Source organism: Notechis scutatus, chromosome 3, assembly GCF_049901735.1.
Source record: "Notechis scutatus isolate UNSWTSFEM ecotype Mainland chromosome 3, rNotScu1.2, whole genome shotgun sequence".
NCBI lineage: Eukaryota > Metazoa > Chordata > Lepidosauria > Squamata > Elapidae > Notechis > Notechis scutatus.
The window spans coordinates 94629853-94644360 of record NC_142011.1 but is presented as its reverse complement, the minus strand read 5'-3'; the positions used below and the strand labels follow the sequence as shown (position 1 = coordinate 94644360).

Below are 14508 nucleotides of genomic sequence, written 5' to 3'. Positions count from 1 at the left end.
CTAACAATCTGGGTCTTCATTTTACCAATCTCAGAAGCAGTGGTGGGCTGCAATTTTTTTAAAAACCAGTTTTCTGGCTGGATAGACATGGCCATGTGACTGGGTGGGTGATGTCACTCATCACACCCAGCCCCGCCTCCTGGCCACTCACCTCAAAGGCAGAGGTAGGATTCAGCCGGGGGAGGGGAGTTGGGAAACAGCACCCTGAAGGCAATTTTAGGAATCTGTAAGATAAAGTTCCTTGGATTTGCTCTTAATTAGATTCTATTTGTACAGGTCCTACAGAGGTATGACTCACCCAGTTATCAGGGAAGAATTTGAATGGTTACAGGTCCTGAGGAAGTAGACAATCTTTGGAGCTGTGATTTTGGGCACAGGTAAAGGGGATAAGCAAGAATTGCTGGAGCAACATCCAACTCCCAGGAGCACCATACATGATGCAAGGCACAATAAAAGCACTCTACATGCTCTTCAGCTAGCAAGGTATTCTTTGATTGATCCTCCTGGTAGAGACTTTGCTTAACATAGGTAACAGCAAAAATTTGTTGTGGACTGCATGTTCCTGAAACCTGGACTCTCTTGTTCCTGACACTGTCACTTGAACGCAAACTAGCAATTTTCTCACATTTTACCTTTTGAAAAGAACCTGATATCACTTTCACCTGCTGCTTTGTGTTCTGGACCTCATGAAAGCAATGTTCCAAATTTGTTTGGAACTTTTTTTGGGACACACATGCACTTGCACAGACTTCCTGCCTGCTACTTCATATATTATTTAATATTAAAAATAAAGCCTCTGCAAACTAACTGCTATGGGTGAGCATATGTTTGGTTGAAAATAAAGACATTGGTAATATGGGATAGAATCAATTCAAGGACATGGCTTTACAGAATTACTCAGGGCTCTGCTCTCTCCCTGCTCCTATTTAACATTTACATTAGGGCACATGTGGATGTCCAGAACTTACATAACGCCTTACATAATTAGCATTTTCCCAGTTGTGATGAAGAGTGCTGCAATAAACACCTTAAGGCTACAAAATAAAGAATAAAACAATGACAATACAGATAGTCCTTGTCTAGTAACTGCATTTGATTTCAGAAAAATGACCTTAAGCAAACCACATGACAGAGGGACAGATTGCAAAGACTGTTAATTGATTGCGATCTCATTCAGGTAAAGTTCTCTCAGAGTATCCTGTGCCCATCCATTTTATTTGTTTTGTTTTGTTCCCTCCCCCTCCCCCTCCCCCCCCCAAGCTATTTCTTCTTAATTTGCTCTTCTCTAGAATACAGCACTTCCCTAAAAGGCTCTAACCACAAGATAACAAGATGAAGTCTGTAACCTTAATGAATGATCGCTAAGACAGTTACTAAATAAGGACTATCTAAATAATAGAAATTTGTTCATGTATAAATTATAAGATGAGTAGACTTTGAAAAATGTCCTACTCCAATTCAGAATTCTTTAAAAGCAAAAAATGTAAACATTTATATTTCTGTTTCTGTCAGCCTCGTGGAATCAAATCAGAATTCTGTTTTAGTGTGAAGCTTCATGAACAAAATCTTGCAAGTATGAAAATAAAATTCTCCTTTCTCCGTCATCTCCTTTACAGCCTAAGAAACTAGGGAGGATAACTTCTGAGACTCTTGCCCATCTTCCTCTAGCTATGGGCTCTGCTGTCTCTTATCTGACTGTTGTCTTGGCAGCATCTCTTTGCTCAGTCTCCCAAGGTCTTTCTCATATACCTGTTCTGACCCAGCTCCCCAAACACGACATAGTCTCTGACATGACCTCAAAAGATTTTTTTTATTAGGAATGCCGGCAGCCCCAGCAAAAAGTTTCTCTTGCAGCTAATAAGTCCATCCGGCTGGAAGATGAATAGTTGTCTGCCACACCTATTCATCTCTGCCTCCTGTCTTTTATCCCCAGCTAGGGTATGGCCTCGCTAGCAGCGGTGGCTCTTTCTTCCCCAGGATCGGCCTATGGCTTTCCACTGCTTTCCTCTTCTCTGCCTTCTGCGCAGCTGCGCGTCGGGCACTGGACCCAGCTGTTCCTCCTCTTCTTCATCAACCACCTCCAGACCTGGGGGCTGTTGACTCTTCATCTGAGGGCTGATGGGTGGCCCAGGCTCCGCCCCTCTCTCTCTCTCGGCCAGCTCCATTCCCTCTTTCCCCTCGGAGTTCCCTGGTTGCCCTGATGCTGACCCTGACTCCCATGCCTTGTCCTCTGATTTGGCTGCTGCGCTGACAGGCTACAACAATACAATATCTTCATTAACAGGACAATCTCTAAAAATTAAAATCAACTTACTTATCCCCACCACCATGGAAAACATAAAATAAATTTATTCTTATGGTCAAGATATATAGTATACGAGGTAAACTTTCTTACAAGGTGCAGAAATAGATACAGAATAAGTGCATAAAACAAAGAGGAAACTGCTACAAATAAACATTACAATCAGCTAGTGCTAAATGCTAAAACCAGCCGATGTGCCACATGGTTTTTTTAGAGGCCCCTTCATGACATCCCAGAAGTTGGTGCCATTTTGAGAGCTGGTTCAATTCTTGCGATTCAAGAATTGTGACTGCTTCAATAGTGCCCACTTCTATAATGGCATGAATTAGTTTAGGAAGGCTGCATGGTGCATCAGGTGATTCTCTTTTGGAAAGAGAATCAGCCAATGTGCTGCAAGACCTTTTACAGAGGTTACCTCACATGATTCTGGAAGCAGCTGCCATTCTCAGAATTCTCTCAGAATTTGGAAAATGGTGACCCTATGCAATTGGCACCTGAGTCCAGAATGATGCCAGGTGGCCCCTGCAGAAAGGCCACCTGTTGTATCAGTTGGGTACTGTTTTGGTAAGGTCAGAAGAGGCAAGTGGAGCAAGGCATAATGTGGGGGATGAGGCCCAAGGATATGAAACCCAGTGTGGCAGGAAGATGTGCAAGGGGTGGCTCAGACGTCTTGTGAGGCCTGGCACAGGACAGATTTAAGCAACCCTGAAGCACCTTGTGCTCCACTTTAAGATCACAAAGGGAGATCCAGGATTGTAATCACTAAGCCAGGAAATCACATGGCACCTCACTTAATGATGCCAACGACTTATGATGATAATTCTGGACTCAATTGTGGTTGCGAGACAAAGATTACCTTTATTTATTAATTCTCTACACCAAATATATTCTTGATTTTATAATTCAATACATATACAAATACAGGTGATCCTCCTTTTACAACCGCTTGTTCAGCAACTCTTCAAACTTACAATGGCACTAGATGAGTGCTTGTACTTCTGGTCATCCCAGCATATTACAATCATGTCACCATCTGCTATTTTCCACCTGACTGTTTTCAATTGGTCTTCTGAATAGAAGAATACTATTGTTAAAAAAATGGGAGGATAATAGCATCTTAAGAGCACCACCTGTGCCTGTACTGAACAAGTATCCCACTAAGAAATGAATGCAGGTTGCTATCGCCTCTCTTGTTTTTTGGGGGGGTCTTGAAATACTGAACAGAAACATAAGACAAGAGATTGTAGGAATAAATATTTGAAAAAGAAACAAAAGTTAAGGGCTTTTGCAATTTTACTTGATATTGGTTTTGGAAGATCTTTTAAAAGAATTGAAACATTAATGAGAAATGAGTGCAAGTAAGCAGAGAAAAATGGAAGTAGAAAAATAATTCCCAGGTGCTATGGTTATAAAAATATCTCACAATACACCATCACCTACTGCTACTACGACTGTTGTCATTTTATATCAGGCAGCTTTGCATGCTACCTCTACCCAATCAACTGCCTTAAAAATTAAATGTAATAAAAGTGAATTGATTACAATCAGGGCACTGAATGAATTTAATGGCCAAAGAGGAATGTCAGTGAGAAAGGAAGCAATCCCAGAAAGAGAAAAAGAAAGCTGGAAACACTTCTTCAATAACATTGTGTGTTTGGTCATCATGGCTAAGAAAGAGTGTCCATATTCAGTATGTTTGGTTGATGAACTTGAGATACAAATGTGTGCTTTTGTAATGATAAATTTGTTCAACTTTTGGAAATGAAGATGATCACATAATATATAAATAAATATTATTCTACATTTAGGGTGTAAACTCAAGTTCTGCCTTGTTCATGAAAACTTACTTCTTTTTTGTGATTAGACAAGCCTTCACACTAAGCTCACATTTGTAAATTTATCTACAGGCCTAAAAAAAGTGCTTGTTCTGCCTTAAGAATGAACCAAAATAATGAACCAATTACTAGGAGAGATATAATGCAGTTTTCCCCCATCCTGCATCAATCAGCAAATGCAGAAAGATCAAGCTCTTAGTTACTAACCGGCAGATTATCAAGATCTCTAAACTTGGCAATATACACATCATATTTTTATTATAAATCCAAAAGTTGGGGTAACTTCCTTTAGGCATTGCAGAGTTTCAAAAAGTCAGCTCCTGTAAATCAACCGTGGTTTGCGTAAGGTTCAAAATACATTAGTTACGACAAAAGTGCACCACAATTTGCCTATTTAAGGCAAGCTTGGTTGAAATGATCACATAAAGCTTCCTGTTTGTTCAATAGTAGTACAAAAATATATGTCTAAATTTAAACTAACAAAAGAATATACAAAGAAATTTCCTTAATTGTGTCCATCCTCTCCTATCATTTCTATATTTGGAATTCAATGTATAAACCTAGCCTTCAAAAAGCTAAGCATACAAGCCAAGAATTTTGTCATGCAGCCTCCACTTTTTCAGGTGATCCAGTCAAACTGAATATTGTTAATATTGCTTGTAAAAGAAATGGGTTTTGCTTCACGTGGTCGGTCATGAAGATTCACTGAATTTTTGAGAAATGCTCTTTTGAGAAATAGCACCACTTTATTATTCCTTAGAAAAATTTACCAAGAAAAAGTATGGTAATAACATGTATTTATTAAACAATTGCAAGCAGTCTAACACCAATGACACTAACACATATGAGTAATTATTTGTCAATTTTATATCCCCACCTTTCCTCCATAAGTTGAGGGTGGCTTACTTGGAGATCTTTACCTTCTCGTGCTGAGGGACTCTCATAAGAATAGCTCTGTCCCTTCCAACTCTGTTAATCTGTTTAAATCTGTATATCCAGCCAGCAGAAGCTATGTCCTACCAAGCCTATCAGCTATAACTGGTAGCACACATAACAGACAATTAAAACATTTTACGCACATGCACACACTTCTATATAATATATTAAAAACTAAGAGAGTCACGAAGCCAAAAAGGCTACATGGAGATATTAATGTTGCATGGGTGAAATTACTGGGCTGGAAAGGGGGAATCACTCATGGTACCACCGCATATATGCATAGAAACTTAACAAAAAAGATCTGGCTTAGATTAAATTCAGATTTTTTTAAGCACAATCTGGATGATCTACATTCGAGTTATACTGAAATTAAAAATGATTTCCAAAATATATTATTTGAACTTGAAAGCCTTCTTCTTGAGGTTAGCACTCCAAAGTAACAGATCAATTAATCATATGCAATATGAAGGACAGGAATAGCTAAATACTATGCATAACAAAAAAAGTCTGCAAAATACTGTTAATGTACATTAACTAATGCAAAGGTCCTCTCAGTGTCTACTATCAGAATGGGCGTTGGTAGAAGTCACCCTGAACGCCCTTTCTATCTATGCTGTGAGAGAGCCCAGGATGGGTTGACTCCTTCCTATGACTTCATTTAGCTGAGTCTGTACTAAGATATAAAAGCCAGCCCCCGGAAGAGACCCCAGCTTTGGCGAAGATACTTGACAGACTGAAAGGTGTCTCTGAAAGCACAAATGAATACAGAAATATGACTTACCCTCTCCGGACGAATCAAGGGAGGGGCTGGGCTCTTTCGCAGCATAGATAGAAAGGGCATTCAGGGTAACTTCTACCAACGCCCATTCTCCTCCATGCTGCATCAAGAGCCCAGGATGGGACATACCAAAGCTTGCATGTCCATGGGTGGGTCCTCGTCCGGCTCATCACACCGACTGTTGAACCACTCGTTGAAGCACCCGTCTGCTGAAGGCTGCAGTTGCCGAGGCAAAGACATCCAGACGGTAGTATCTGATGAAAGGAGACGGAGATGTCCACATGGCCGCACGACAGATCTCCTCCAAGGGTGCTTGGGTCGCCCAGGCAGCCGAAGTGGCCATGTTTCTGGTAGAGTGCGCCATCAGACCTCGAGGAACCGGAAGGGCCGCAGCTTTGTAGGCCTGCTCAATGCAAGATCTGTCCCACCTGCTAATAGTAGAAGAGGCCTTGTGCCCCAAGTGAGAAAGGAAAAGGAAACAAAATGGCCTCAGACTTCCTAAAGGAGGAAGTGCGCTTAATGTATATTCTAAGAGCCCTACCTACGTCTAGCGGGTGCCACTGCTGCTCTAAGTCATGGTGCGGGAGGGAGCAGAAGCCAGGCAACATAATGTCCTGGGACCTGTGAAACAGGTGTTAACCCTTGGAATAAATGAGGGGTCCAGACTGAGGACAACCCTATCGTCGTGAAAGGAACAAAGGTCCTGTCTGATAGAAAGAGCAGTGAGCTCGGATACCCGCCTGGCTGAAGTGATGGAAACGGGGAACACTACCTTCAGAGTCAGTAAACGGAGAGACAATGTTCTAAGGGGTTCAAAAGGGGGCTTTGTAAGGGCATAAAGGACCACATGAAGATCCCAGGAAGGATACCTGTGAACCACCGGAGGGTGCAGGTTGGAAGCCCCTTTCGAAAACCTCCTGACTGAAGGGTGATGGGATAAGGAAGGAAGCGAACCCCATGAAAGAACCGAGGAGAGGGCCTCAACCTGCCTGCATAAGATGTTGGGGGCCAAACCTTTCTCCAGATCATGCTGAAGGAATCTAAGAACCTCTGCCAACTGGGCTAAAGCGGGAGAGAGAGACCCTCCCTAAGGCACCATCGGGAAGGGCCTTCCAGGTGGCATCATAGATGCGCCTTGTGGGAGGTTTGCGAGATGCCAGGATAGTGATGATGATCAGCCACCTCTAGCCGCTGCCGCTCAAGTGCCACATGGTCAGCTTGAACCACTGGGGCTCCGGGTGGAGCAGAATCCCCTGATGAAGGGAGATTAGATGGGCTGGGATCATCCAAGGAGAAGCCACCGACAGGTTGACCAGGTCCGCAAACCAGGGCGTCCTTGGCCAATAGGGTGCCAGGAGGAGGAGCTCCGCTCATTTCTCCAACATCTTCCGAATTACTGCCGGAATGATGGAGCGGGGGAGCGGGGGAAAGGCATAGAGGAGACTTTTGGGCCATCTTCACCGAAGGGCATTGGTCCCCTCCGCTCCCTGGCAAGGAAACCTGGTGAAGAATCTGGTGATCTGGGCAATTTGAGGAGTGGAGAAGATCCACCTCTGGCGTTCCAAATCTGAGGGAAAGGTCCCTGAATACAGAAGGAGGAATAGACCATTCTGCCTGGTTGACTAGGCTCCTGCTGAGCCAGTCGGCCTGGCAGTTGTTGATCCCGGAGAAGTGGTCCGCCGAGATCAACAACAGGTGTTGCTCTGCCCATAACCCCAACCGTAGAGCCTCTCCCATGAGGGCTCTGGACCTCGTCTCCCCCCGCCGGTTGACATGAGGCATGGCGGCCATGTTGTCCATAAGGACTAGAACATGAGAGGCGGTCATGAGTGCCTGAAATGCTTGAGAGCTAGAAAAATGGCTCTGAGCTCCAGCCAAGGTCCTGAGCTATCTGGCCCTGCATATGGGAACCCCAACCCAGGAGGCTGGCATCGGTGGTTATCACTAGCCTGTCTGGGACCCTGAAAAGGAGTCCCTTCCAGATTAACGGGGAACACCACCAATTGAGAGATCTCCTGATTTGTGGCGGGAGCAGGACCTTGATGGATGAGTGGCTGGTTCCTGCTCGTTGGTAGGGAAGCAGGAACCATTAGAGTGGATAGGAGTGGAAAAATCTGTGGCTCTGGAGATATGACAGGGTAATTTGCAGATCCCGATGGGCTGCATGGATGAAGGAGGACAGAATCAAGGTATAAATTGGCCCCCAGGCTTACAAAATGGCCGCTCACCTCGTGGTGGAAGGCTTCAATTCAAGATGGCCACTGACTATGGGAAACAGGCTCCGAGATCGAAGAATTTCTCCTTAGGGTATAAAGAGCCCTGAGTGAAGTCAGCAAAGGAAAGGGCAGCCTCTGGCCACACGATCAGCTGGCTGACGCTGGTATTGGTTTGCCGATCGCTTTTTACGACCGCTCAAACTGCAGGTGTGGGGGAGGTCTACAGACGCTGCCCAACTTGCCTGAACAGCACTCTGGCAACGCTGCTCCCAACTTTGCAGGAGAGAGAAAGAGAGCCCTGCTCTCCTGGAAGAGCAGCTGCCCAGATCCTGGGGGCTGCTTGAAACGAGGAAAAACGGCACTGAAGATCGCTGGTGAGTGTTATCTAACAGAAGCTTTCAGACACACAGCTACTGACTGAAAGGAGCTGAGTCAAAATCTGGGGTCTCTTCCGGGGGCTGGCTTTTATATCTTAGTACAGACTCAGCTAAATGACATCATAGGAAGGAGTCAACCCATCCTGGGCTCTCGATGCAGCATGGAGGAGAATATAAGTAGATTCATAGTAACAGGGCAACTGTTTTTTTAAAATTCTATACTAAAATTATTTTTAAAGAATAATGAAAATCCCAGCAAAACATTAAAGTTGTATTATCCGTATGAGCAACATTTTTCTTCCAGCCTTCCTTCTTGCTCAGCCTTTTTAGAAGACAATATTCTCTGTTCCTGATATTTCTCAGCAACATTTATGACTGTGATGTCACACACTAACCTCTACTTCACAGCAAGATCAAGCAGAGCAAGCAGATGGGATACCAAAAAACAAAAAAAGAACACCCATTTAAAATATAAATCTCTTTTATAAAGAAGAAAAGAGTGCAGGCACAGACAATGAATGGGTTACATTTTTAAGTGTGATATATTCAAACTCTTATCCTAGCATGAAAATCCATTTAAAGCTAAAGCTGGATAACTGATGAATGAATGCGTGCATGTTATATTGGATTCATAAATATAAGTGAAATATTTTTAAAAAGGAAAGAGAGACATCAAATTCTAAAAGAGCCTAAAATCAGCCACAGGAATAAAGAGCATTAGCACCTTTCAAAACAATAGGAAACATCAGTCTATATGTTTAATAAGATTTTTAAATGAGGTTCATGGAGCCAAAAGGACAAATTCCTCACAATTACTCATCAGTCAGGCTTTTATTACAGTCAATGACCAAAATTCCACCCAAAAAGTAGAAACTGAACTTACAAAATAAACAGTAACTTTCATTACAGTGGTAATAATTTATTGTTTTATAAACAATAAAACAAAATTTGGTCATATTCAAAGAGATTCAATCATATTGGTCCTCTAACAATAGTATATAAAATATATTCAACTGATCCAGGAATTTAGTTAGTATGAAAACATAAAACATACACGTTTTATGATATTGGGCCAGTTACTTTTTATCAACCAGGATTGAGGGACCTAAGCCTATAACATTAAAAAAAAAAGCTATTTCTCTCAGAATGAAAATATACATAACCACATGCTGGTTTCCATTCTAATCATACTAGTTTCATGACAAAGGACCACATTAGGCACACTTCACACCCCTGGAAAAATAACCTTAGAAATTAGAATTCTGCCTAATCGAGCAAAAGAGCTATATGGGTGTGAACACCAAGTAAGAGTAATGCACAAACATTTGCTGCAAATAGTCAGTATAAATCTTGCCCCTTTGGAATAATAGAAAGATTGCAAAGCTATTGTCAATTTGGGGGCATTTTGCCTAATATTTGCCTAATGGGCCCTACACTCATCAGAGAAGTGAACCCTACCCCCAATTTTTAACTGACTGTTCATTTAACTTCCAAGAATCAGATCTAAGGCCTTTGGCAAATACCAAAATCTTACTTTTGGAATAATTTATCTTAGTTCCTTCCTTACAATGTCCAATTCCACAGTTACCACACACAGATATAACTTATTTCCTATACGACAATAAGAACTCTATAAGTAGAATTATTTTTTGTGAGTCATTTCCCATGTTGCTCAGCCTAAAATTTCATTAATGGCTCAATCACCAATCATAAAATATCAGAGGATAAGAACCTGGAACTAGACTAGTCCACTAATAACATGTTCCTCCAATCCAAAAGAGTAGTTTCAAGCTTGTTACACTACATAGACAAAATGAAAAGGTACGACTATTTAAACCTTAATTTTACTAGATTTAAATTTTCCATTTGATACATAACAGTCACCAGATTTATCTCATTCTTTTCATTATCTTTTTAAAAAAATAAATAAATTATAATCAGGAGTTGTATGACCCTGAGAGTGTGTGTGTCCCTGAGCGCCTATGGTACTTGTTTCCAGTTTATGAAAGGCGGCCAATTAAATTATCAGGCAAGGTGGGAGGGTCAGTCGACCCACTTGCATTTTGAAAGTATTTCATAAAGATTCCCTCAACATGATAGCCATCGGGAGAGAGGCTGACCAGTCACAAAATGACTATCATTTTAGCCTGTCACAAAAAACATTTACCAGAAACCATGCTGATAAATATGTTCTCCACTATACCCTCTAGTCTCTCAAGATATTCCTCACAACCTTCCAGGTTCTTTCTGGCAATGTGAACCAACTTCCAAGCAACGATCTAGTTTGTATTATGTTTATTTTTGAAGAAAGTCTGTGGAAACTATTTGAAGCGTTGTTTTAAAAACACATTTTCAATTTTGTTGTAGAAAAATATTTTGGGTGAAAAAAGCCCTTGATTTATAAAAATTATTTGGCTCTAATATACTTTCCATTTAGAACCACTGTTTAGAAGAATTTTCATAATAAATGGAATCATATGTCCTAACTTGATAATATATTGTCAAACTGGGCATGCCCAGCCTTTCTGTTACTGAGGTAGATTTTAAAAAACCCTTTTACATATTCTTAAATGGTTTGCCTGGCTTTTACTTCATTTTTTTTTTAACCAATGTCTTAAAAACTGTCCTGGAATTTCCCATGGGAAGCACTGATATGGAAAGTTGCACATGCAAAGATTTTCCTATTTGTATTTTTCAAGAGGATACATATTTGGAATACTGTGCTTTTAACAAGTGGTGCTTATTTTTCCATTTGCCTGTTAAAAGTTGTCCTCGATTTACCATCACAATTGGGATTCCTACAAACTTGGCAATCTTTGTTGCCATTTGTTAAGCAAATGTTACCCAGCATTAGCCAAGGACCCGCTCATTCTAAACCAGCAGTCGCTAACCGGTGGGCCGTGGCCCACTGGTGGGCCATGAAAATTTTTTGGTGGTCTGCAGAGAAATCTCACCCCTCAGAGCACCCCCACAAAGCAATTAATCCAGGCTGCGCAGAAACACAAGGCTGTGCCGCCCACATGGCCCGTAGGAACCCTCCCCGCCCACTCACTCCTTACCTGGTAAACTTCCCTGCTAAATTGCTATTTTCCCTTTTTCCGACCATCATCTGGTCTGCTGTGCCGGGAGATTTAGATTAGCTAGGGAGCAGGAAATGGTTGGATTTCTTGCTTTCTAGCTAGTCTTTAGATCTTCGGCTCAGCACAGCTGAACCTCCCTTAGGACTGAAGGTTTGTTTGCAAGCAAATTCAGTGCAGACTCACAGCAAGCAAATTTGAGAGACTGAGCTAGCCGATGGCAGATAGATAGATCACTGATTCTGTGAGCAGCTCAATCTGCCTGCTTTGCCTGATTTTGGGTAAAAGTTGCTCTTTTTTATAAAAAAAAATTAATATTTACACGCATGGTATGTTGTGAGTTAATTTTGTGAGTTTGCTTGCAAGCAAATTTTGTGACAGATTATGAGCTAGCCAATGGCAGATAGATAGATCTCTGAATGAATCTGTGATTCTGTGAGCAACTCAATCTACCTACTTTGCCTGATTTTGGGTAAAAGTTGCTTTTTTATAAAAAATTCAATATTTATATAAATATTTATAATATTTACATACAAGCCATGCCCAGCCAGTCACATGACCACCAAGCCACACCCACAAATTAGGCCACACCCACAGAACCGGTTAGTGGTCCCTGGGATATAAAATTATGAGTTTGGTGGTCCCTGCGGTCCAAAAGGTTGGCGACCCCTGTTCTAAACCATTGTATACCTAAGCCCTCCCAGCCCCAAACCTCAGTAAGACCTTCAACTCCCCTCACCCACCCATTTCCTCCCCATCTCTGACTTTTTGGGAAGCCCTGAACCTTGCCTTGTAAGGTGGGAAGCAGCCCTCACCATCCTGTACTCTGATACCCCTGCTGACCTGTATTTTGCCATCCCAGCTCATCTTCATCACCATGTTTTTGCTCCCACTGTAGATGAGGCATGCCCAGCCTAGATTCTGAGTTAGCAGAAACAGTGTAGCCTTCAGAAGGATCGTGTTAGGAAGGCTTGAAAGCTATCAGATACAATTGTTCTTGCCATGGTTTGGAAGGCCCCTTCTCCAAATAGTGCAATTGCGAGAATGAGACCCACTTAAAGAATGGCGCACGGTAACCATGACAGAAAGCTCTGCCTCACATCAGCTCTGTACGCCTGTCAGCAACTACAGAACAATGCAAAAATAAGTGGACCTGGACATAATGGGATAGAGAGAAGGGAGCAGGGAGCAGGCAAAAGCCGCCAAGGTTGAGACAACTTTGCACACACAGGTGGGGTGGCTAAGATGGGAGTACATGTAGGTGAGAGGGGGAACCCTACGTCTAGTTGTAAGGGCAGGTTGACTACTAAGCACCTAGATTTTGACCACATGACAGCGAGGGTGCTACAGCATCCATAACTTCGGGGAAGGGGTCATAACTTTCTTTTTCAACATCATCATAATCTTGTACAGATCCTGAACAAATGGTATAAGTCAGGGACTACCTGCAAAAACCATGAACACTTGAATTTAGCTAATTCATAGTCTCTACAATGCATCTAAACTGGGTATTCTTTCCAAATCCAACTTTAAAAATTAAAGATTAAACCAATACAAAAGCTTACTTGGGAAGACATCTTGAAAAAAATAAATATTTTTTTCAAGATGTCTTCCCAAGTAAGCTTTTATTTATTTTAGTTTGTATTTAAGCAGGATTATCATATCTAAGTAGATAAAGCATAATGTTGTTACTATCCATGAATCTTTCCTTCCTAACATGACCATTATCCACTTGTTATTAAAACAGTAATGGTTTAAAATGATTTAAACTAGCAGCACAAATGCATATGTGCACATAGCCAAAGAGGGTTCCTTCTTAAGCATCATAATTATATGTACTGCTAAAACACAACTTACGGAATCCATTATAACGTGCAAATTGAAGCACACACTCAAAGCAAACTGTATGTATCTAATTAAATATTATTGTTGTTGCTACAGCTAATAATAGTATATAAAACATATGTAACGTAGCAAGCTATAATAATTATATTGTTCTATTACTAAAAATAACCACAATAAAAAGCAATTAAGCACATTTCCTAACTATATTAGTCTATCTACATTAAAAATATATGTTGTTATATTTTGCACAATTAATTTATATGCAGAATATAAAGGCATGTGCATTACCTTCATTTTCAGAAGCCTGGCGTTTTACTTGTATCACCAAATCAAAGGTAGTCTCTGGATTTTCTCTGGAAGTAAAAACAAAATATCTGATTAGTCATGAATTGGTCACAAACATTTAAATAGTCTAATCACAGGAATGCTATGTTTGTTATAACATTAAACTACATAATAGTATTGACTCATAATTACTTTAGAATACACAATGATTATTTACCAACCATTCTTGAGACATATAGTATTGCATTACAATGCAAGCTCAACAAATATTATTTAAGCTTGATTGTTGAAATTCTTTAGATTATGTAATGGTTAATCCACCTCTAGTACACAAATTCTCAGCACTGAAAGACTGAGAATGACAAAGAGAATCCAGCCAGAATAAACAGAAGTGGGAATTGACACTGCAAGTGAAGAGTTAAGCTACAACTTGCTGAAAGTTAGAAATAACATTTGTTTTACATCTTTAGGAAAATAACTGTTTCCCCTTATATCATTAGGGATTAAAATAAGCAGTATAAAATAGATGATAAATGACCACAGCATAAATACTCAAAGTACACATGTATGTAAACTATTAATATTATATCCTTTATAATTCTATACATTAGCCAGTTCTTCTTTCAACATCTACTTCAAATTCTGCAGCTGTAACAGCTGTAACAAATAATTCTATCATTTTACAGTGAGTGAATGGACAAGTGATTACCTTTCACCATGGAATTTCATTGTGATTCTTGCAACACTTCCAATCTTGTCCTATGTAACGTCATGCAATTTATGGTTTACACATTATTCCTCCCAACTCCTATACATATTATAGTCCTCTATAGATTTTCAAAGCAACTGCTATT

The 14508-nt window shown here is 40.8% G+C and overlaps 1 protein-coding gene across 3 annotated transcripts in view; it reads right to left on the bottom strand.

Moving 5' to 3' along the window:
- DENND1B (DENN domain containing 1B) overlaps positions 1–14508 on the bottom strand; it is a 213437-nt gene that overhangs the window by 196063 nt on the left and 2866 nt on the right. For all 3 annotated transcript variants that reach the window (XM_026671732.2, XM_087960788.1, XM_087960789.1), the window contains one exon: positions 13658–13722. In XM_026671732.2, the coding sequence (XP_026527517.1) occupies positions 13658–13722 (65 nt within the window). Of the gene's footprint in view, positions 1–13657; positions 13723–14508 lie in introns of those variants that run through there.